Source organism: Lagenorhynchus albirostris, chromosome 16 (assembly GCF_949774975.1).
Source record: "Lagenorhynchus albirostris chromosome 16, mLagAlb1.1, whole genome shotgun sequence".
NCBI classification, from domain to species: domain Eukaryota; kingdom Metazoa; phylum Chordata; class Mammalia; order Artiodactyla; family Delphinidae; genus Lagenorhynchus; species Lagenorhynchus albirostris.
In genome coordinates this window covers 27,001,807-27,025,144 of record NC_083110.1, presented here as the reverse complement: position 1 = coordinate 27,025,144, position 23,338 = coordinate 27,001,807, and the positions used below count along the sequence as shown (strand labels likewise).

Sequence of the window (23,338 nt, the reverse complement as noted above, 5' to 3'; positions counted from 1 at the left end):
ATACGTATATGTTAACCAATAAGAAAATGGCTCAGTTATGGTGCATCTGTGAAAAAATATTATGTAATCACTGGAAAACCACATTATCCAAGAAAACTGAATCACATGATAAAACATTAAGAGAAAAAAATAGGATACAAGTCTCTACAGCTGACCCTTGAACAACGCAGGTTTGAGCTGCACGGGTCCACTTATACTTGGATATTTTTCAATAGCAAGAACTACCGTACTACACAATCTGCGGTTGGTTGAATCCCTGGATACAGAGGAACCCTGGATATGGAGGGTCAAGTACAAGTTATACACGGATTAACCCCGACGTTGTTCAAACGCCAATTGTATATACAGCCCGAACCCAATTTTGTAAAAACCTATACGTGCTCAAATGTTAAGCGTGGAATACTGGTTTCTTTTTCAGCAGTAAGCTCATAGTTCACAATTTCCTTCTGTATATTTTCCCTGTATTTTCATAAAATGATTACTTTATAACCAGAGAAAAAGCTTGAAAAACTAATTTTAGAAAGTAAACATTTCTTTGGCACAATTTTGCTGTTTCCCAGCACCAATCCACCATTTACATTTTCTGGGCCTCAATTTTCTATGTTAAAAGAAAGTATCAGACCAGTGGTTTTCAAACTGTGTTCCACAGAACCCTAAGGTTCCACAAGAAGCTTCTCAGTTTCTTCCAATGACTAATTCGAATTTAACTTTTAAATTACTTTAACGATTTTTAACAACTAATTTAAGAGCAGTATGTTGTCTCAAGTACTTTGATACCAAATTTCAACACACTGTAGAACAGCGTATTATCCTGTGCCGCCAAATTAACTCTTTTTGGGCAGATCTTTGAGTTTCTTCCTACAACTGTCTAGTTTAAACATTTCCTGGTATTTGCAAGGTGAAATTTAAGGGGGAAAAAAACTGTTACCATTTGCAACTATTTATTGAGTGAACTAGTATTTACATATTGCACACTCAAAACCAAATGCAGGAATCATCTGAACACTGGGGCAAGTATCCAACTGCGTTTTGTCTCTCACCTCAATATCAAGCCCAGTGCTCATCTGAACAGCTTCACTGCTTTTGCTGACTCACTTTCCAAAATACCAAAGCCTTATTTCATAATGTTCTTTCTATGTAAAATTTTGTTTGACAAGGATCCTGCCACTAGAAAAATAATTTTGAAAACTACTGGATTAAACCAACTTACCTCTACCCCTCTCACAGCGTGTGGGTCTATGAAGGACAGCATAGAGCATCGCGGGAGGAGTGGAGGACTGTGATAAAGGCGGGGTGGGGGGTGGGGGGGGCAGGTCAGTCGCGGCTTCCACTCTTACCATGGGACGTTGGGTGAGGTACTTGATCAATTTAAGCCTTGGTTTATCTGTAAACAGTTTTTTTTTAATCACCAAGTTGGGAGGGTTCAATGAGAGAATGCTAAGCACTAGTTAATTGATGTTACGTCATTATTAGTGCTTGTGTATGTGGGAGAAATGAACGGTTAAATAGTGGACAGCTCAACACGGCACAAACAGTTCACAGATGCAGACAAAAATGCTTTCGTACAGCCAATAGAAATTTCTCTGCTACACTGACTAATAAAATCCAAAGCCGTCTCTCTCTCTCTAGATTGGCTGGTCCACTTTCCTTTCCTCATCTAGTTCCTCACCTTCTCTATCATCTGACTAGTTTATACTTTGAATTACTATTAAAAGACGACTGTACTTCCAATCTCAGAACTCCACTTTCTATCTCCCTATGCACTACCTAAACGTGATTTTTACAATTCTGGGAAGAGGCTCTAAGAAGCCCTTTTTGTGAAAAAGCTAACACAGATCCTGTTAGTTATGATAGAACCCATCAATTCAACGCAGATCAGAAATTACAGAAAAGGCAAACTTTTAGTAAAGGCAAGAGAATCAGATGGAAGAAACTTATGGATATATAGAACATAGTCACATGCTCCTTGCAAGGAAATACACAGGAGGACTATGATTTCCCTTTTGATTTGTACACAAGTCACAAACAACAAACGCAACATGAGCCCAAGCACAATAATCTCAAAGATAAGTCTGCTCAAAAAAACAGAAGAGTCAAAAAATGAAATTAACGATTTGGGGGAGAGCTGTTTTTTTCGGTACATCACCTATAGGAACAAAACTCTTCCATTTAGTACTTCATTTGATCTTCACAACCCTGATAGGTGAGCATTATCCCCTGTCTGGAAAAATCACAACACAGATTAAATGACTTGCTCAGTAGCTCACAGATAATTGTGATGGAGTAAAGACAAATAGTCAGGTATCCTGTCTCATGATCTCACTGTTTTTCTACCAGATCAGCTCCAGACAGAAGTCCTCTGGCTTCGTGGTCTCCAACAATGACTGAGCTTCAAACTAGCAAAACTTCAGTTTCTCATTCAAAACAAAAAATTATAATGACAATAATGCATCATACGATGCATTACATGATATTAACTTATTGTGGTCACCATTTTGCAATATGCGCATTTATCAGGTCCTTATGTTGTACATCGTGGCCTAATGCAATGTTATGTATCAATCGCATGTCAATAACACCAGGAAAAATGCAACAGTTATGTAGTGTTTAGCGATTTGCAAAGCATCTGCTTCCAAATAACCTATCTCCTGTGCAACCCAGAGACATCCTGAGGAGAAAAGGGGACAATATGCTTTGCCTGTAACTGATAAGAAAACAGAGACTCAGGCCTCCTGAAGGGCTGTGTCCAGATTAACAGCAGCAGCAATAGGACTCACACCTGAGATGGATCCAAAAGCAGTAGAGGAGGCCCAGCCCCCAGAGGCCCCTTATTAAGAGCAGATAGAGTTTGTTCTATTTTTGTTCTTGTTTATCTTCCTAAAGGAACAGGACAAGTTAACCCAACCTAATTTTCTACAGACTTCTAAACTACTAGTATTTGATGTAAAGATTCACTGCCTGCAGTTTCTATCTCCCCTGAAATATGATAAGGTCAAATATAAGTTTGGGAAGAAAAACCAGCAACAACCTTGACGGGGGGGCGGGGAGAGAGTTGTCCGCCATTCATGGGCCTGGAAGACAATTTTGCTCTTCTCTGACACTTAGTTACCAACCTACACTAGTTCAGCAAGATCTCAAGGACAACAATCTGTTGGAATTGTGGGAAACACAACGGAATCCGATGGGAGAGCCGAGGAGGTAGGCTTTGTGGTTGCGCAAAACTGCACTTAGACCTTGGCTCCCCACAACCAGCTGTGTACCCTGGGAGAAGTCCCTTAAACCCGGCACACTTTCATTTCCCAGCTTTAAACTGTGAAGAACACCTAGCTTGCCATAAGGCCTTAAGAAGGTAATCAGAAGAAGCTGATGGATGAATGGTAGTTAATGCTACCTTTTAAGACTAGTATCATGCTTTTAAACATCCACTGTAGCATGTGAGGAATTCCAAGATTAGATAGCATCTTCCAATAGTGGGGGACCTACCATATGCACAACCCTACCCTGGGCACCCCTGAGTGAGAAAATGTTGACTCATCCTGGAAAAGCTTACATTCCATGGAGAGGCAGAGTTACTGCAAGGACCCCAGGGCATTCGCAGAACCAGTAGCGTGCAAGTTCTCCCAGGGGAGAATGCACCCCAAATGCCAGCACTGCACAAACACTGAGACGTGGAAAAGCAATAATAAATATAATTTCTGAAAGATGAAGTTTCAAGCTTTGGTTCCTCCCCTTCTGAATGAACTGCAGGGCCTTGCCCGGTGCTAAGCAGCCCCGCACTCGCACTCGTAGCAGCAGTCTAGAAGAACTCCATTAACCGTGACCCTTCTAACAGGGTAATTGCCACGTATGCATGTCAGGGCCGACACTCGGGCCCTGCTCAGCCGGGGAATGGACTGCCCTCCACCAGCTGGAGGTGGCATGTCCCCGCCACATGCCTCTCACTGCAGGGTGAAGCTTTGACGGGGAGAAGCCAAACCTCCTCGGAGTCCTGACTTGAATGGCCTCCCCCAAGACTCTGGCCTGACCAGCCTCCCTCCCTACCCAGCTTCTCCATCCCAGGACCACGTCCACACTGCACAGCACAGGCGTCTGTGTCTGTGTGTGAGAGAAGGAACTTACCCTACTCTCTCATTCCTCTCCTCCTGGACTCCCACAAACTCCTGAGGGCACACAGATCAGGGTCTCCCCATCTCCACTCAGGACAAGCCTGGCCCAAAGCCCCAACACTGTGCAAGCTATCTACCCAGCCCAGAAATCTTGAACCAGCGTGGCAAACTCTGCTCTCTTTTCAGAGTGGCCCAAGCCCGTCTTTCTCATGATGTTTCCTCTGAGGAAGTCCCCCTTCCTGAGACCTTCAGGGGCATAAGAACTGAGAGCATGACCCTGGCACTTAACTGAACTGTGCTGTCCTGTGGATATCCTGGGAGACCTGTCTGGGACCAACCCCAGGGCTCACCTGGGTCAAGTTAACTGCTCAGCCTGGCTGGCTGGGACCCTTCCTCTCCACGTGTGGCTCCCCAAAGCTGCTCTCTAACTCAGATCAAGCTTCCAGACAGTGGATGGAATAACTGTGCTTCCCAATACTCAGCCATAAAAAGAAACAAAATTGAGTTATTTGTTGTGAGGTGGATGGACCTAGAGTCTGTCATACAGAGTGAAGTAAGTCAGAAAAAGAAAAACAAATACCATATGCTAACACATATATATGGAATCTAAGGGGAAAAAATGTCATGAAGAACCTAGGGGTGAGACGGGAATAAAGACACAGACCTACTAGAGCATGGACTTGAGGATATGGGGAGGGGGAAGGGTAAGCTGTGACAAAGCGAGAAAGAGGCATGGACATATATACACTACCAAACGTAAAATAGATAGCTAGTGGGAAGAAGCCACATAGCACAGGGAGATCACCTAGGTGCTTTGTGACCACCTAGAGGGGTGGGATAGGGAGGGTGGGAGGGAGGGAGACACAAGAGGGAAGAGATATGGGAACATGTGTATATGTATGGCTGTTTCACTTTGTTATGGAGCAGAAACTAACACACCATTGTAAAGCAATTATACTCCAATAAAGATATTTTTTTAAAAAAAAGGCAAGAACCACAAAATTCTCAAAGTTGCTGGTAGATTTGGCTGTGGCCCTGTATTATTCTAATAATTTCACCTGAATTAGCCTTATCTCCACATTAAGCATACAAGCTTTTGCAAAGGGCTATATCACACCTCTAAGTTCCAGGTACTGGGGAACCTAGTATGCACTGAATATTTATGTATCTATAATGAACAGGAAGGGACTTCCCAAGAACAATGATACAAGTCCTCAGCCCTTGCAGACATCTCCAGACAGCTCTGGGGAACCCTGCTATCCTAAGAAGTCCCCACCTCCACTCAGTTGCACGATAATCTAGGTCATGGCCATATGAGGTGGTTTCTCAAAGACCTTGGAAACCACCTGGCCCTAAAATGCATCCACGGAGGGTGCACATGGTTGTACACGGCAGCTAGAAAGCCCACTGCAACCCTGCAGGCATTCTCCAAAACATGTCATCCCAGGCCTGACTTCCACCCACCAGCTTACGAGGAAGAATAAAAACCTTCAACTCTACGGTTAAATTTACCCCTACAGTCATTCTTCCGGGGTTTCACATCACGGGCTGCACCAAATGCAATGCTCCTCAGAGGCAGGACACTGGACAGAATTGACCTCCGGGAGTTACTGGCAGCCTCTGTTCTATACCCCAGGTCAGGCTGATTTTGCCCACCAGAGCCCAGCCTCCAAGAACAGAATTCAGGGTCCTGGTTTGTTACATCCAGTTCTACAACTGGAAGGATGGTTATCCTTCTGTGATTTTAGTCCAGCTCCGGCGTCTGAGGAAGAATTCAGAAGAGCCAACCAGGACAGACCCATGATTCAGCTGTCAGCACAGATGAAGACAGCCTGCCCTCTCAGGCTCACCCTCAGGGTCCTGATCACCCACTGCTCTTGGGGGGTTTCAAATCCTGAAGAGGTGAGCTACCATAGTGATGCACTTAGAAAGGACAGGGAATTCATTCTGAAAAAATAAGTCCCTGAAATAAAATGCACACTCCACCAAGCAATTCCAATGCACCCCCCCAAGACTGATGGGCAAGTGGGCGAGTGCCCGTCATCCAGCTTTTCAGAAGGTGGACGGACAAAGGCTCTTAACGAACTCCACGCCCTCTCGCTTCCTGCTCCACCAACTCCACAAAAATGCATTTTAGTAGATGCAATCATCAGAGCTGCTGCTGAACAAATACAAAAAGTAATTCGAATTTGAGGAACAAAGCACCTCAAAACTCACATATTTAAACAGCTATATGGGTGTCTGTCTCAGTGAAACAGAAGAGAGTCTTGGGAAAAATGGAGACTTTGCAAACAGCATTCTGTTTTCTGTTTGAAAAGAATTCATCTAAAGTATGCCCCGTGCTGTTATTTCTTTAGTAGTACGAGGGCAAAATAAAGCTAGCTCCAATTAGGGTGACTTTAATTGTAAAATAATAAAAATGAAAAGAGGCTTCCTTTGCCATCATCCTATGTTCTCACCGACTGACATCTGCTCTACATCTGAGCGCCATTCAGGAGAAAAGACAGGGTCTAAAAACCAGCAGGTGAGTAGAGACTACAGACAGCAGCAATACTACAAACGCCACATTTTGACAGTGGTCAACAGCAAAAGTTTTTCTTCACACATTTTCTCTTGGCCCACGCCCCTCACTGCCTCTCACAAGTGCTCACAGCTCTCTCTCGAGATGTATGATACCTGGAATTTATCTATTTTTGGAAAACAAAGCTACATGTAGAAATCATGGACTCCTCTTTGACCCGTAACAAACTAAATCAGGCTTGAGTTCCAAGCATCATTCCCCACCCCCCTCCAACTATGAAAGTCTTTTCCGCTCAGAAGGTCCATGCATTTACTAAAATAATTTGAGACTTCATCAGAAAGGCCATTATGCCTGCAAACTTTAAATAATTTAAATGATTCCTTGTATATAAATATTTCATATCAGAACTTGATTTCCAAATGCAGCACACATGAAGAATGACCACGCTAAGCAGTGGCTGAGTACATCCTGGTGTTCCAAAATACAGGCAGTATCTTACTGCAACAGAAAGACTGAATTCCACACGAGGTTATGCACGGTTATATGTACCACCTACATACAAATAAAACTGCAGCCTCTGACTCCCGCTCCTATCAGACTAGGAACTTATCCAGTGGAGTCTTCAAGAAAAGCCAAGGAAAAGGCTTTAAAACAAATTTCTAATTTGTTAAACTGCTTCATTTTCAGGGGATTAAGTGGGGCTTTGATAAGGTTAGAACTGATGCTGAATACTTTAACTGCCATGTCCTGAAAGCACTCAATTTTAACCTTGGGTGAGACCAGGGTAAGATTTTAAGCTCTCCAACCTTTAAAAAGCTCTGGCCACTAGCCTCATTCTGTGTCAATAGGCAGAGGGGGAAAAAAACCCTGTTTCTAAAAGTTGTAAGAAAAAGAACAAACAGGGTTGAGATGTGACCCCAAGCCTGAAAACATGCACAGGTTTTCCCTGAGCGGCATGAACAGCAGTCATGTTAAAAGCAGTGAACAAAGAACAGAGATGCACGATCAACACCACTAACCAAGGCTCCAGGCAGCACAGAATAAACCAGCTCAAAACACATGGGCACTGAGACCCCACAGCAACCTTCCAGGCAGCCTCAGGAGTGCGACAGCCCAGGAGCCTGGGCAGCCTTGAAGTGTGGCAAAGAGAGGGTGGGTCCTCGCTGGAGCCCCTCCCCTGCCCTCTGCAGCAACTCTGGCCGCTCCTTTCCTCTGTCTCTTCCCAGAGTACCCAGGGAAGAAGGCGTAACAAGATCAAGTGGGGCTAGAACCAAGCAAAATACGTGCACTTCTCACCCCAAGCCAGCGGCACATATAACCCCCAAATGTACCATCCAGGAAAGCACCTCCTAGCTGATGGAGACGATCTCTCTCTCTCAAACTTTCTTTTACCAGGACAATAGCCGAGAAGACAACATAACTCCTCAAGCCTTAGCAAAAGCTAAATCCTGTCTTCCTTCAGCTGCAGCATTCAGCTTGATGTAGTTAAATTAACAAAATGTTCCCTTGACATTTAAATTCTCTTTTTCTTTCCTTTTTCCCTTCCTGTAAGCAGAGTGGGGGGTGATGAGTAATAATATGTCAAAGACAAAGCAACTTCAAAACAAAATCAGTTACTTGTAAACAATCCTTGTGGGGATATTTTGCCCCTCCCCTCCCCCTCCCCAAGAAAAACAGCCCTGCCAGTTGTAATAGAAAGCGAAGTAAAGATAAATCAATTAGCTTGCTAATTTCTCCCCTCTCATTTATTTAGCTCTGCACTGTATTTGTCGTAATTGACTACAATTATGTTAATTACTAACTCCAGTATAATTACTATATTTATTGTCATTGAGCAGGCGATGTACCCACAGCAAAACTGGCATTTGTCGGGCATCAAGAAAGCAAACTGTCGAGAGGTGATTCTCGGCAAACTGGCGGATGTGGCTTCGGCAAATGAAAGGGCAAAAGAGATTTCATGCAATGTTAGTTTGAAAGCACCGGTTCATTAAGGATATTAATTTTCTGATAACTACACATTTAAGCGTGACACACTCGTGCCGTATCTACAGGATTTCGCAATTATTAATGCGTGACACTTTCAAATGCTAAGTGAATCAATTAAACAGCAGCATTCACAATTTGAGAAGAGATAACTGCTTCATAACTACCTAAGACTACAATTTTCACATGACAAAAAAGAGCCATTGAGGCGCCTTCAAAACCTGACAGGTCAAGAAAGAAGTTTGAAACAAAAGCACCTTACAACCATCATCTCTCCTCTTTACTTGTCAGATCAACTTTGCTAGTGTCTCCCCAGAAACGGCATCACATGCCAGCTGCCACAAGGTGATTTTTCATGTCTTGTCAAAGAAATCTTTTATTCTATTTGCTCTGCATTAACATGTTACATTTATTGATCAAGGGCCTGTTCCGCAGCCACAGCAGGGCACTGAGCTCTCCATGCCTACGGGGCTTTGATGTCCCGGTGACATTCGAGCCCGAATAATGCACATACTAAATGGATTTAATGCAGAAATGTGTTTGGGTCTGACAGTTACATTAATAATAGCCCCTCACACTGATAAATATGCAATTGCTACTATTAAGAGTTACCCAATTATGGGGAAAATATTTCTCTACCTTATAAATAAATCCATCAGGGGGAAAAAAAAAGTTTTAACAATGGTGCATTTTTTTAAAACATTTCTCCAGCTGCAGAAACTAGGCGGTATGGGGGTTAACACCCCCTCTCCCACCCTCCTCTCCTATTGTTTTTAGTAAGTCTTGCTTTATCTCAAAAATGGTTCTGGGAATTTTTTAAAAAGAAAAAAGCTCATTTGTCGGTCTTCCCTGCTATACCCGTCTCTTATTTCTTCAGAACCAGAGAAAAAGCAGACACCCAAGAGACTGAAAAATTGGGTCCTGTATAAACTCAGAGAGGAGCTTAGGGGAGGTGGTGCAAAGGTGGGGGGCACGTAGCTGATCCCCATAATGATGGGTCTGGAGGAGGGGGTGTCTTTTTTTCTTTAAACTCTAAAAGGAAACCTGAGCATGTGTGTGTATGTCTCCTCCTCATTTAAAATCCTAAGTGACCTTGTGCTGTGGCAGTGATGAGGGTGTGAGTGCAAAGGGGAAGAGAAAGCAGCTGGGACAGGAGAGAGCTTTTATTAGGAAAGTCTCGGCCAGGGAGAATTCATAGTTACTACATCCCTGCAATTAAACACAGACACCCAGCAAAATACATAATCACTCCCCTTTCATCATAAAGGGGCAGGGAACAGCTGAAATCACCAGCACAGCAGTCCCCAAGGAGACAAGAGGAAAGAGGCTTTTCACATGGTGGGTGTGTGCACGCTAGTGTGTACATGTCCAAGTGCAGACACAGACATGGACACATGGACATGGAGACACACACACACACACACACACACACACACACACACACACACACACACACTCTTCTTTTCCCTCCAGAATCAAAAGTCATGCATGCAGTCATCCGTCTCAAGGTTCCCCATCCTGAGGCTGGGACAGTAGAGCCATGGCCAATGCTGAGCCATTTCTTGCCCTGACAGTAACCATCTGAGCCATGCCTCATAACCCAGAGGAGGCAATAAAAGCAGAGGAGGTGGTCTCTGGGAACCCCCAACTCCCAGCTGGCCCAGGCCTCACGAGGTCACCAAACTTTGCAAATCAGGAAGGTGTGGGAGAAACTGGAGAGAGGACACTCCTGAGGCTTCTATGGGCTCCAACTTGGAGCGGCAGGATCCACTCTGACCCAGCTTCCGTGAATTCCACAGGCTGCTCATGATTTTATATAACAAACTCCCCTGCCCCCAAGAAATATAGGCTTGGAAATGACCGCCCATCTTCTTGCACAAAGAAAGCAATGATTTATACCATGAGAAGCAGTCTAGAGTAACTGCAAAGCTGAAGTCAAACCACCAGGGCCATTTAATCCCAGCATTTAACCATCATTGTGATCTGGGGGAGATTTCTACCCCTATCTGGGCCTCAGTGGCTACATCGTAGCATACTATTGGGAGGACTGAATGAGCTAACACCTGGTAGGTGTTCTGCCCAGCCTTGGCATGTAGCAAGGGCTCTATAATATTGCTCATGTATTAATAAGGAAAAAAACCATGATGTCTAATGTCACTTGTTTGACCCCTTGTCCCTGGACTCCTTTGCAGGGCCGAGCAAGTCACCTCTGGGTACTCACCTGCAAGTCTGCTTTACTTCATCAGAGAGCCAGTCCCAAGCTCTCCCCTACAGGACTCAGAGGTCTTCCTCAGGGTGCAGCTGGCGTGGGGGAGGGAGGGTTCTTTGGTCTAAAGCTGTCCCATGCCCTACAAGACATTTAGCACCCCAGGCCTCACCCACTAAATGCTAGTCGAGTCCCCACCGCCATCACTGTGATAGAACTTCATGGTTTAGAAGACAGGAGGCCAGTGAGTAGAGAGTCTGAACGGGTGAAACTCGCTTGTCTCTCCCCCGATTCCTGAAAATCACCCCTGCTTCCAACAGCCACCCTGACAACAGAGAGCATCACCACCGCATGCGCAATGACCTCAGAGTAGAGAGCAGGGCAGGGGGAGAGGGTAGAGCGGGGGGCCCAAGCTCCAAACAGCTCAGAGAGAGAAACTTTACAAAAACAGGAAAATTAAACCGAAGGCTCTGAAGGACATAAATGGGTGAGATGAGAAATAAAAGGCATTACTGAACAAGTGTACCAATTTCTCATCCTGCAGGCAACATTGTAGGAAATATGGAGACAAGGTTTGTGAAAGCCCTTTCTAAACCACACTGCGGGGCTTCCCTGGTGGCGCAATGGTTGAGAGTCCACCTGCCGATGCAGGGGGCACGGGTTCGTGCCCCGGTCCAGGAGGATCCCACGTGCCGCGGAGCGGCTGGGCCCGTGAGCCATGGCCGCTGAGCCTGCGCATCCGGAGCCTGTGCTCCGCGATGGGAGAGGCCACAGCAGTGAGACGCCCGCGTACAGCAAAAAAAAATAAGTAAAAAATAAAAATAAACCACACTGCAAGCCATAGGGAACATCACCATTTATGAGAAAGCTGAACCTCAGGAAAGCCCCAGAGTCTCTCAGTCAACTCGCTCCAAAGGCCCACCACTTCCCCAGCTCAGTCTTATACTCTGTGGCTCAATACCCTATTTTCTGGCCAAAGGGTAGAAATCCATGAAGTCAGGACATTCCTGGGGGAGGGAGGCAGCAAAGTACCACATAAACCTCACTGGCAGTGGCTTCCTACCTGCTCCCTTGGGCCATCTTCCTTCCCTCCTTTCCTGTTTTCCTTTAAACCGTTTTTGGTGGTTCTACAGTCACAAAGGTCACTCTAGAAAGGGTCATAAGTCAAGGAAATCAAAGTCTTGCTATCGAGACATCAAATATTACCTGCCAGGTCACTGTCCACTTCACCTTTTGACTGTATGTTCTGCTGGTAGCCAGAGACACTAGAATGGCCAATAATATCCTTGGAACAAAAAAGGTGCTTTTCATAGCATTGCCCAGATCAGAGAGAACACTGCTTCCAACGTACGTAGACCCTCGCCTCCCTGAATCACTCAGGGCTTATCAAGGCCCTAGAACTATTGTGAAAATTCACTAACAGTTTCTCTTCCTAAAGCCTATCTTTCCCATCATCATCTCTTCCTCTCAAGTCTCATCAACATGATGAGGTCTGCTGCCAACCCAAAACCAACATCAGTGAGCTCCCCAAGTAAGACCACTACATTTGGGTTTTGAAAACAAGTATGAACAAGGCCCCTGACTGCAAAGAAACGGTTTGATGAAGACCCAACACCAACAGAACATGCCCTTCGAGCTGTTCTCCTAAGAGTCTAGGCGGGGAGTTCTCTCTCTTACTCATTCCTACCGTGATATGAACAAAGGAACGCTCCCAGTCGGGAAGGATGAAAAATGTGGGCAAGGTGAGTGGGCTTTAGCCTATGCAATGGCAGACAGTTGGAAAACTAAGGTATTTGTACCAGTTAGAATAGGCTAGGTTACACTGCATTGAATAACCTCACGTCTTGTAACACAAATTTCTCGTTTACAGTTTATATCCAACATACGTCAGCAAGGGGTTCCGGTCATTTATGGTCAGAACCCAAGATTGATGATCACATCGAGCAGAAGAGAAAGTGGCAAATCATGCACTGGCTCTTCAAGTTTCTGCCACTGGTTATACCAAAGGGTGCAAAGATGTGCAAACATACCACATACTTAAAGAGGAAACCTTGAATGTTTGTGAGGAACCCCAATAACGACCAGAGAGTGAAATGGCCCCATGGAGGGCCCCTAAGAGTTGGCTTTTAGCCTCACTAGCGCCATGTTTAAGAACTAACCATAGCTCTGCTTACTCAAGACCTATTACGTGCCAGGTAATTTGTTAGGCACTTTACACACAGTTACACACTCAGCATTTCTGTAATTAGCCCAAGGCCAGTTAAACAACTGGTGAGTGACAGTCCTAAGATTTCAAGCCAGGGTGGCCTAACCCCAAAGCCTTGGCTCCTTTCATTACACTGCCCATTTTCCCAACTGAGCAGCAAACTAACAGGCCCAGTTTTGTCCAGCATTAGTAACAGGCATAGACACGGTGGTATGTCGGTCCTCGAAGATTTGACAGTGTACCAGTTGCCCACCTCACTGCCTGGCAGGGAGGACAGAGCCACCCTTTCTCTACTGGAGCTGCCCAAACTCCCCAGCCCATCACTGTCATCCTGGACAAAGCCAGAGAAGCAGCAAGTTCCCACCTAAGAAGGTTTCTCCTAAGCAGTTCTCCCATCCAGTACATTCATCAGAGGATGCTAGGTAAGATACGACTGCCAACGATTTTTAAAACGTAAGCTTCCTGTTGCCATAGATCAATTAAGCCCTCTCAATTTTATTGCCAGATTGACACAGACGTGCTTACCACCGTGTGCCACGGGAGCTCTGCTCTGCCCACTGTGTTCACAGGCTCAGCAGGCAACCCACCCAACCCACTCAAGGCCCTTGGGGGAGAGAAACGGGCCACCAGAGAGAACACTGCCCTTTCCCAGTCAGGGGAGAAGGAAGATGAAAGCTGGAACAACTCATTACCAAGATCTCTTTGGCTCAGTCAAGGAACCAGAGGACTCTCTGTACTGATCACAGAAGTAAAGGAAAATATGAAAACCTCAAAAACGAGTTCAAGTAAGAGTTCGGGAAATGGATATTCAAATACTCCTGGTAGCAGAAATCGGTATAACCTCTCTTTAAGGCAATCTGCCATCTGTATCAAGGCCCTCTGACAATTCCATTTCCAGGAATTTGCCCCAAACAACTAATCAGAGACATTCATCAATGAGTATTACAAGGCAATTTATAATAGAGATATTTATAACAGTAAAAATCTGGAAACAATCTAAATGTCCAACATTAAGAAATAAGAAACCATTAAAAACTGTAATGCAGTATTTATTGAGATGGGAATATGCTTCCAACACAATGTAAGCAACAGCATCATTTAAAAAATATTTGGCATTATGAAAGACTCCAAGACAATAAAATGTTAACAATGGTGATTCCTGGGTGGTAAGATTATCAGTGAAAATTTGAGAGAAAGAGGGTTTCTGTCATACCTTTCTGTGTTTTTCAAGATTTCTAAATTGATCATTGTTGGTTTCATCATTTACAAGACTGTCTTCAAAAAATAAACTCTAAAGTACAATGTCATACAGATGTAAACATTGGATTCATGATCATTAATGCATCTAAGTTTACGGGACAAAACTTCACTCCTCTTGGCTGTTACCTACCTAATATGCCCATTAAAGGGGGGATGGCAGGACCCTACACCTGAGAATCATGTCCAGAGAGCTGGTCCCAGTTCAGTCATTGCAGTTCACCTGGTTTTCATCATAACAGGAAGAATGAGGTCTGGGCTGAGAGAGCAGGTAAGGAATGTCTGAGTCTTTTAAGGGAGCCAGAAATTTTATTTGGACCTTTTGTCTTGCTTCCCTTTCCAACCCGACAGAGAACATACTGCCCAGGGACTTTGATTCCCTCCAGGACAGAGTCATAGAAGCAAGACAGTCTCAATTTCCACGACTTTCTGCATAGTTTACTACTGGACAACCCAACTGAGGTAGAGATGGAGTCACCATAGTTAACGCAGGAGACAAGACCCTAAGGTGTAACAGAAAGAAAAAATAAAAGTTCAGAGCTTTTAAACCCATAACCACACTCCCCTCCAGCATGAACAGGTGGCCATAGAGACAATCAGCAGAAACATCACTTTCATGATGAAATTAACAACGATGATGAGCTATGAATTGACAACAGAGAAGGATGACCCTATCACAAGTGGTTAACTGAAGCCTGGTGCCTCCGTTTTAACTAACATCTTGGCAAGAAGTAATATAAATCTGGCCACATGAGAAATTCTCATGTTAGTATAAGCATCGAATATCTCTGGAGGATGACAGAAATCAACTACCAGTAGTTAGCAGTGCAGATGGGAACCAGGAGGCAAAAGGACTTACGTGTAAAGGACACTTTCTTTTCACTGGCTGCATGTTCGTTCCCCCTAAAGACTGTGCCATGTGAACGTATTAAATATTTTGAAATGAATAAACAGAACTCCTTGCCTAAAACCAAGCTGTACTCTAAAGCACAAACAGACTGCAGCTGATTCTGTGATTTATGAGATTAGCAAAATTTGTATTAGTGGCTCTCATCCATTTAAGGCAATACCCGGATATGACTCTTTGGATGAGAAAAGGAAGCCTGCAGAGATGCTCTATAAAAAGGAGGGGAGGGGTGATTTTTCTGAATATAACAGAGTAAGAAGAATTTTGTGTTTCTGAGGGCAGCTCTGGAAAGAAGATAAGTGACATTGGAAAGCCGAGAAAGTGGCTGGGAAAGAGGGGCACCTGGTCACATGCAGGAGACCTGATCCTAATGAGAGGAATCGCCAGGGAGAAGGTCTCTAGGGCAAGGGGGTACCCAGAAGATTTCCAGAACAATGCTACCCCAGTGTGTCTCCTGCTGCGTCCAACAATCACCACCCTATCGCCCCCAGCACGCTTTGAACTGGTATAATACACAGTAACATGGTGTTCGGCTTCAAAGAGATGAAGGGGGTGTCCGAAGTGGGGCCCAACAGGCTGCCAAGAGAGAGAACAGCAGATAGAGCAGAGAGGGTTAGAACAGGGAGCTATGGTGAATCCAGGCGGAGAGCAAATACAGGGTGATATGCTCCCCCAGATTCCATGGAAATAGTAAGGCGGGGCTGGGAAGAAACCTTCTACAGAAGGTGGGATGGGGATTCACAGTATTTCCTTTGGGTATGATGATCCCTGCAGCCTGGTGGGCTAGTGACATCTGTCACATTCCCGTCTATTTGGAAGGTAAGTTTATGATCTTTCTCTTCCCTTCTCCTCCTTCTCTCCCCTCCCCCATTTTTTTTTTTAAAGAGAAATTAGTTAAGCATCTAAGTCGTCTCTGAATATTTATCCAGCTGGAGGTAGAGACCAGGGCCTGAGTAAGCTTGCATCTTCCTCTGACACCCAAGATAAAATAGTACCACCTCCCTTTGTCCCCGAGTTAGCTTAATAAGACCATCAAAGATGAGCCAATCCCAACATAACCATGTCAAGCCAGGGTTACTTTTCTCCACTGTGGTCTGTAACACCTCTGACTTTATAAGTCCTAATATAAACCCTTCCATTAGACTTCATCCCTGCCCCAACCCAGCTATAACCCACACATGGACCACAACAGGGGTAAGAACAGGTTCCTGACCAGAAGGGATCACTCCTCAAACTCAACACTTACAGAAATCTGTCTCTTCAACAGCAACAAAAATTAATAAAAATCTTAACTCTTCTCCCTCTGAATTTATTCCACCAACCTCCTTCTCACAAAATGTTCCTGCCTCCAGGACCCGTCATTTCCTGTGATAAATCCTTTTAGATCCAGCCCCTCAGAGCCAAGAGCCCCTTCTCGCCACCAAGCTCGCTCGGCACACACACACCTCCCAGGATTCCAGCCCCTTCTTTGCCAAAGGGAGGCAGGGCCCGGAGCATGACAAAGACGGCTGTTTCCTCAGAGCTGGCAGCCCAGTCCCATGACCTGTGATTGCTGACACGCGCTCCCTCACAGGGCCCAGCCTCCTGAAACCCACGTCCGGGCTCCCAGTAGCAAAGCAGCCACCCCCTGAGCCACAGAGCCCCAAGCCCCTGGAGGCCAGTCACATGGGAAGAACTCCTTCCGATACCCCAAGGAACGCTTATGCCTGAGTCTGTCCTGGGGAGGTATTCAAGGGGCGCCCGTGTCTCAGGCACTGTCCAGTCCAGGTTGTGTATTCTGTCCCCAATTTGGGTAGGGACCAAAAACCATCCTTTGTTTCTTTAGAGTCAGTGTTTGTTTGGCATCCTCTCATCACTCTATTACTTTGCAACTTTTCAGTTTCCACATCTCTCCAGAAGCACATAAACCCCTTGGGAGTCAGGGAGAGAAAGCACACAGCACCCACTCTCTTGCAACACAACTCCCTGGACGCCCCTTCCCTGGGGACCATGCATCTCAGCTGTGAGTTCCTGAGCACCAGCCCAAGAAGCTCTGCTGGCTTAGCTTCAACTCCCCTCTACCCTCTGGTGCCTTAAAGCCCTGAATTTTGTCCATCTTCCCTGGAATCCATAATTCCCAAGTGTCCCGACTCAGAAGACACTCCACAGCATGGAAGCAGGAAAGTACAGAAGCCCCGGGGTGGGATTCCAGCTCTTCACCTCTCCTTCCACCTTGAGACAGTTTGTTCCCTTCCCAGGACAGCATGGCTCTAAAGGGGACACTTAGGAAAAACCTCTGTGTGGAACCACCTCGTTAGGAAAAGCCACGACCCAGATCCCTGCCCATTTGTCCCACTGATACCTGCTTTCCAAGAACCTCCTAGCTCCTTCCCCGAAGCCCCCAAGCCAGTCTCAATTCAAAATCTTTTAGGAAGAAATGAAACAACTGTCTGTTTTCTCCATTGGAATAATACAGACGATCACACTTACCTTCTCTGCCAAGTTTGGAACAGTTGTTCAAGTTTCCCTCCCACCTACCCCATGCCAACAGTGTTGGAATTACTTTGAAATACCATCTGGGAGAAATCATCATTGCAAATATTTAAAGTTCCAATTCATAAAAAGGCAAAGACTCCATCACACAAAAACACTCTACCTGGGATTTGGCAAATCTTTGGGCGATGGAGGTATCCAGGAAAGCATCCTCAACACCCCCAAAGCACTTGTTGGTTCTACCTCACTTTCTCCCCAAGAGTATCCTAACTCGTCTGCACGGACATCAGTGAGAAAGGAAAAGAACAAAGTGACACTGATGGCCCTCTCATGACACATGTGAGATGCTCACACTTGCTGCTTTTTCACCGGCGCAAAGAGGGGAGCAGAGAACCACGTGAAGCAGAGTCAAACCTTCGGGGTGCGGTTCCACAGGTCTCACAGCCCTGTACCCTATGCAGACCTGGGATGTCTGACTTCTATCTGCAGGCCGTTACCAGGGGGACTGGGCCTCCCAGGCCTGGTCTGCGTCTTGTGAAGGTTACATACCTCAGAAGGTTAAAGCTCAGATCAAGCCTCTTTGCAAAATGTCCACAGTCCCTGCCGAGGTGCTCTGGAATCTCTCTGCAGTCCTGGCCTATGTAGGATACCTGGAAATTAAATGGAACAGAAACAATTGTGGCCAACGGAAATCACCCAGCTGCTCACAACCCTGCGTCACTGATCCGATGATTGCTTCCGCAACTTGAAACACACGCTTCACACACGAGAAGCCCCACGTGTGGCTGTTCTCCTGATCAAATCAGCTTTGGGGGCTTCAGGGACTCTGCCAACAGCTCCCCTTTGCTGGTACACTTAGCATGATGGAGACTAATCCCAGCACAATGGAAACTGGACTGAAATTGCCCTGATTCAGATGTCCCAAAAAAAACCCAACGTCAGAGCACGCTGGTATAATCACAGCAATCAGCCTCTTGCTCAGGGGCCTTCCCAACAGCTGCCCCTCTGGCTCTCCTGCTTCCCCTCCTCTGCTCCCACCCTCCCCCAAAGACCCTGCGATGCACATTACCTCATAAAAGACAGAGCAGATGCACATACCAGCATTCAACCTGCATGGTGCTGGAACAAATAGGGTTGGACAAGAAAACCTCCCCAGACCGCCAATCCCATCCTATTTCCACCGTGTATAAAATGTCCTCCACACTCTGAATGAAGCTGACTCAAAGGCGACGGGGCAACGATGGGTGACCAGAGCTTCCAAGACCCTGTCCTCCAGGGATCCTTTGGCAATCAACCCCACTCTGCTTGCAGAGCTGCTCCCTCAGGCATTCTTTTACTTATTTTATTATTATTATTATTATTTACCTAGCGTGTGCCCAAACATTAAGAGGCTGAACTGAAATTTGATCCCAAAACTTCTGGCTGTGACAAGGTCAGAGGGCTTTCTCACTGCTCCAAGCACTGAGTTTCTGAAACTCACTTTTACAGATAGCACACTGCAGGAAGGACTGGCAACTAATTCCAAAACCAGTGAGACAAACAAGTGACCAGTTGGCCAGTGGGTCACAGGACATGACGCTTTCCCACTAAAGGACCCTACCTCCAATTGCTCGGCAGAAATTCGTGGCTGTAGGCTTGATCCTTTGCCCCTGCAAACCCTCATTCTTCTACACATACAGACAAGGATGTCTTGGAATTAGAGAGAGGTGTCCAGGGGGGTGGAGAAGTTATGATTCCTAATTGAGAACAAGAATATGGTGGCCTTCTTGCATCATCAGGTACTGGGTTAAACTGTATGAATTACTAATATTTCGATCATTGTAGAACTACACAACAGTACTTTCATATGGCTCAATCTAATACAAGTCATGCTGCACCCTAGCACCCTCAATTTTTCAGGTCATCTCTCAACCCTGTCTTATCCAATGGGGGCCCATCGTTGACGATACAACATCGTGTATTCACTCTCCTTCAGTAACTTCATTCCTGGAGGAGACAAAGTGGGGATAAGGGACAGAAAAATAGCTGACTCCAATAAAATTATTTTGACTTAGGAAGATAGAGGCTAGAAACTAAAGAGCTGTAAGTTCAATATGATAACCTCTCCCCTTTCTACACGAGACCCATCTTTCTTCAGAACTCCTTGTGTAACAAATTAAGTTCTGCTTCCAAGCAGAGATGGAAGTTATACTAAGGAGAGACTGGAGAATCTAGGGATTTCCATCCCTCAAATGTCTACTCCATCGGCAGCTTCTTCCGTATTATATGTTTACATTGGTCCCAAGGCGCTCACCTGAAAACCCATCCCTTTCACCCAAAATGCACCACCATCTTGTACACATCAAAATCATTCAAGACCTCTGCTATATATGAAGCAGAGAGGCTGAGCTTTCAATGTAGGAACTGAGTTCTTTCCTCATAGGGTCATCAAGGGCTAAGTTTAGTAGGGACTCAATCAAAACCCCTCATGTTTTATACAGGGAAACTGAGACTCCAGAGGCCTGCCCACTATAACACATCTTTCGTAATGATAGAGCCTGGACCACATCTTGCACCAGGAATAAGGACTTCCAACATGCAGGCCATGGAATTCTTAAATATCCACACGTGGATGTGGATTTTCTTCATCAACAAAATCCAGGGGTGCATCTATCATCAAGTTTCGGCTTCAAAATGAGTTTTCCTAGCTGAAAGGTCTAGAGCTACCTCATGACACCGTGTGGAAGGCCCCAGAAGAGTGTCAGAGCCTGGGGGAAGAGGGATATTTGCTCCCCTTTTTCTCCTGTAGGATTCCACTTCAGAGCAAACAAACACCAAGGACAGCTATCACCATGAAGCATTTGGATCATTCACAACATGTCTAAGAAGGATTCCATCAGCTTGTTTTACTCCATGGTCTTAACAGCACAATATCCCCAGAGAACTAAACAAAGCACAACTTGCTCCTATTCCACAGAGATGAAGACCATGTCTCCAAAATTTCGTAAGAAAACCAACTTGATAAGCCATCTGCATGCTTAGACCACCCTCATGGTAAACTGGAAGCTTTTTGAGATGTGAGTTAAGTCAACCATGTTGAAGGGTTCCAATTGGCTGGAAAAGGCTTCAAAGCAGCAAGCAGTCACTGCCAGGCACTGCAACCAACACTCATAATGAGAGGAGAAACTTATTCAAGAAGTGCTCCTGAGTGGAAGACATGACCTCTCAGGATGTCAGGAAACTTTCTGGAGCATGGGATCACCTAACATAAAACAGGAAGCCAGAAGAGCCAGGTCAAAAATAGTTTGCATCTTCAGCAAACGAGAAGGAACACAGAGCTTAAGAGATCTTAAATGGCACAGAAGAGCCCATCCAAAGTGAGAAGTCATTGCATTTAGTCAATTCTCTTGATGTTGAGTGAACTGAAGAACAAAGTTTCGTACTTTTAGTTTGCCTACCTTATGTAACATGCACCCCAAGACTTCTACCCTGCGTGGAATTACAGCAGAAAAGGACACCATTATCAGGGAAATGAAAACATATCAAGTTCAAGACCCTTACAGTGAGGAACACCAGACGGAAAAATAAGAATGTCTTGGTGGGATACGCAGATGTACACACAGCCAGCTCCTCTGAGCAGAAGCTGCAGAAAATTACCAAACTGCAGAACACTGAGGGTTTCTCTTTGCAGTTGGGATGGTCTGGCTCCTGAACTTTTCCGTAGTAGTCAGACTGAGAGGAGATTATTTTAGGATGCCTGCCCCCACCCAGGGGTGAGGGATTCTTAATTTTAAGTTCACAGTACTGGAAGCTCTGTGAGAGTAGAAACAGCTCTGGGCATGAGTTTGGGTCCCTGTGCTGCTACTTACTAGCTGTATTATCTTGGATGGGTCACAATCTCATGGAGTCTGTTCCTCTTCTATAAACTAGTTAAACACGAACCACCTCCAAAGGTGTTAAGAATAATGTAACTACTAACATTTATTAAAAGCTTACCACCTGGCTCTTAACTAGTCAACCCTGATTAAACAGCCCCATGAGTCACATATTACCCTGTAATGTAAGTTAAAATTGAGGAATGAGGTAAGTTAACATATTGAAAGTACACAGCCCTGTCCTGGGCACCTAGTGGCCACTGGGTAAATAGTTATTGAATCAGACCAATATCCCTGTGGCAGGGGTTTCTTATTCCAATGCCTTTCGGGTATGAGATTTCAGTACCCAAATTTCAAGTTTGCATTTATACCTGCAGTCGTATTAATGCCCCTACTTTAATTATCCTAAGCTAGTGGAAAAGGAAGATTGAGGCTTTCGTACTGAATATAAATGATGCATTCAAGCCAAAAGAAGACCAAATGGAGTCAGATCCATGTTAAAAGATTTTTACAGAGAAACGTGTAGGGAGGACCACCTCATCCCCGAGTGTGCGGTGTTACAGGTCTGTGCAACTCCTCAAACCCGGGGCGATGCCGTCAGCCTACAGCAGCACTGAAAGCAGTGACCGAGTTTCAGCAGAACATTATCCATCTCATTAAATTGTTTATTTTAATTTTATGGATGTTACGGTTTTCATCTTTACACTTAAGCCATCCCTTTATTTGGGGCTTATAAGTCTCTAAATATGAACTTAGAAAAAGTTCTATCTGGTCTTATGTTTGTATAGTTAAGCAATATTGTAATAAAAACAGTAATACTGTGGACTTCACGGCAAGTGGGGTTTTTTCCCCCCTTTATAAGGATCCCAAGTTTGAGAAGTACCATGTAATACACATTCAAGGTGCTATTTTTTTTTTTTTTTTTTTTTGCGGTATGCGGGCCTCTCACTGTTGTGGCCTCTCCCGTTGCAGAGCACCGGCTCTGGACGCGCAGGCTCAGTGGCCACGGCTCACGGGCCCAGCTGCTCCGCGGCCTGTGGGATCCTCCCGGACCGGGGCACGAACCCGTGTCCCCTGCATCGGCAGGCGGACTCTCAACCACTGCACCACCAGGGAAGCCCAAGGTGCTGTATCTTATAATGGCTGCAAGGGGGAGAATGCTAAAAAGACCCTAACCCCAGGGCCACCACTCAGATTCACTGATGTAGGAGGTTTAGAATACGGCGCACTAATGACCCAACGGCATTTTCCCCAACCTGCCTGCTCCGCTCCTTCCCTGGCAGCTCCATCTGTTTAGAACTGTCCCCAAGGGCCCAAAATGCCTCACCCACAGGTCAGTGAATGTCCTTGGGCAGTTTGGGATGTGCTAAAATCAAGGGGCGCAAAAAAAAAAAAATCAAGTTTGGGAAACAGGGGAAGAGAAAGGGAAAGGGAGGCACAGGAAGGCACAGCCCCACTGCCAAGTCTTCCATGAAGCTGCAAGAAGCTACACCCAGAGAACCATGGGTCTGAAATGCAGAGACCTAGGTTCTGGTGGGTCAGGGACCCTGCTTGGGCAGAGGCCCTCTCCTCCAGCCCTTTCCCCAGCAGCCTTGTTAACTCCCAGAAAGCCCCTTTTCCCTGCCTGCTCAATAAGATACATCATTTTAACCTCCTTCCCAGGCTGGTACCTCCCTGGTCTGCTCCCTTCTGAACTCTGAGAAGGGGAAACATTCCCTTAGCCCAAAAGTAACCTCAAAATCTAATTCTGCCTGACACTACATGTCTTAGGCAATCCAAGGGGAGAGCCTCAACACCTCAGAACCATTTCTCTAGGGTGTGCAGGG

At 45.5% G+C, this 23,338-nt stretch overlaps 1 protein-coding gene across 2 annotated transcripts in view; it reads right to left on the bottom strand.

Moving 5' to 3' along the window:
• Positions 1-23,338, bottom strand: part of LRMDA (leucine rich melanocyte differentiation associated) — a 1,268,542-nt gene that overhangs the window by 1,085,382 nt on the left and 159,822 nt on the right. For both annotated transcript variants that reach the window (XM_060125451.1, XM_060125450.1), the window contains one exon: positions 18,208-18,308. In XM_060125451.1, the coding sequence (XP_059981434.1) occupies positions 18,208-18,308 (101 nt within the window). The remainder of the gene's footprint in view (positions 1-18,207; positions 18,309-23,338) is intronic.